We start from the raw sequence: 1,329 nt of genomic DNA on the forward strand, positions 1-1,329 counted from the left end.
TCCGAGACACCTGCTCCGGGGCCGCCGGCACAGTTAGTTACACGCGGGCAACACGAGACGCTTCGCTTTGCTTTTTAATGAATTCCGTTTCACCACAACATGAAGTGTAACAATGTTTTGTGTCTTTTTCTCTTTTTCTTAAAAAGGGACTGAACCCAGACAGAGGTGGGAAGACGGTGGGGGGGAGGCGTGGGGCAAACGACCGCCGAACAACAGGTGTAGCCGAGGGGAAGAAAAACGGATGGGGCGGCAGAGCAAGAAGCCCTGCGGAGTCCAGGGTGAACTTTACAAGAAATCTGTACATTTATCAAATAAGTTAAAATTCTCCTAAATTGATTGTCCTTCACTTAAAGCGCTCCAGTCTCCTGTCTGACTCCTCTGAGCATCGCTACCTGTCTGCCCTTCTTCCCTTTCTCCGCCCACTTTCTCCTTCTTAATTTCCTCTTCCTGAAGCAACGACCAGGGTTATACAGTGGAAATGTCTGCCTTGCTCGCCCGAGGAGGAGCCAGGCGCTCGGGAAATTTTGTACAATATTGCACAGGTCAGAAGTACAGCAGTCACTGCGGGACAAAAAGGGCAGGGGAGAGGGTACAGGCCACAGGTTGTTGCTTTTCATATTGAAATCACTCTCTGAGAGGGGATAAAATGATAAGAGCGACATTAAGAATAATTGACCAACAAGTGAAATTCCAAAAATAAATGCCACTAATAAATAAGACCGCGCACAGGGGGGCGGGATGCGGAGCCGTTCCCGTCACCAGGAGACTGATTTGGGGGCTGTCTTTTCCCTTTAGACACTTAGATAATCCTTCGGTCACAAAGAGGAGCCGAGGAAGAACCGAGACAGACCTCGGGAGAGAGAGAGGCGCCCTCAGTCGGGGTTCTTACAAGAGGCTGCTCAGGTTTTGAAAACTGGGGAGGATACCGGTTTTTGCGGGGGGGGGGGGGTGTGGAGAGGCAGAACCACACCCAGAAATCTAGAAATAAAAATACTGCAATGCGAATTCTCTCTCTCTTTCTGCCCCCCCTCTCTCTCCCCCTGAATATAGTTCTATAGAAACAAATAAATTAGAGGGGGCCCGCTTTTGGCGTTTATTTTTCCTTCGATAAAAATAAAACCAAAAAAGCCACAGCGCGCGATGCAAATTTGGTGGGAGGGTTGCTCCTATTCCCGAAGCTTCCAGCCGAAATATGTTGACCCAGGCATGGAGTCTGTTTCCTGTTCTCTGAATAGAAGCCAAAAACCAAAAGGAAGAGGGGAAGCGCCTCAAATCCACGTGGGGTGAATTGCACGAAAATGCATTGCAAATACTTACAAAACGCTACCG

The 1,329-nt window shown here is 49.0% G+C and overlaps 1 protein-coding gene across 1 annotated transcript in view; it reads right to left on the reverse strand.

Moving 5' to 3' along the window:
• The window catches only part of LOC102256655 (homeobox protein HMX3), a gene marked incomplete at its 5' end in the record, with an annotated part of 19,678 nt that overhangs the window by 16,745 nt on the left and 1,604 nt on the right, over positions 1-1,329 (reverse strand). The window contains one exon of the mRNA XM_014528851.1: positions 554-561. Within this exon, the coding sequence (XP_014384337.1) occupies positions 554-561 (8 nt within the window). The remainder of the gene's footprint in view (positions 1-553; positions 562-1,329) is intronic.

Source organism: Myotis brandtii, unplaced genomic scaffold (genome assembly GCF_000412655.1).
Source record: "Myotis brandtii unplaced genomic scaffold, ASM41265v1 scaffold656, whole genome shotgun sequence".
In the NCBI taxonomy this organism is placed as follows: domain Eukaryota; kingdom Metazoa; phylum Chordata; class Mammalia; order Chiroptera; family Vespertilionidae; genus Myotis; species Myotis brandtii.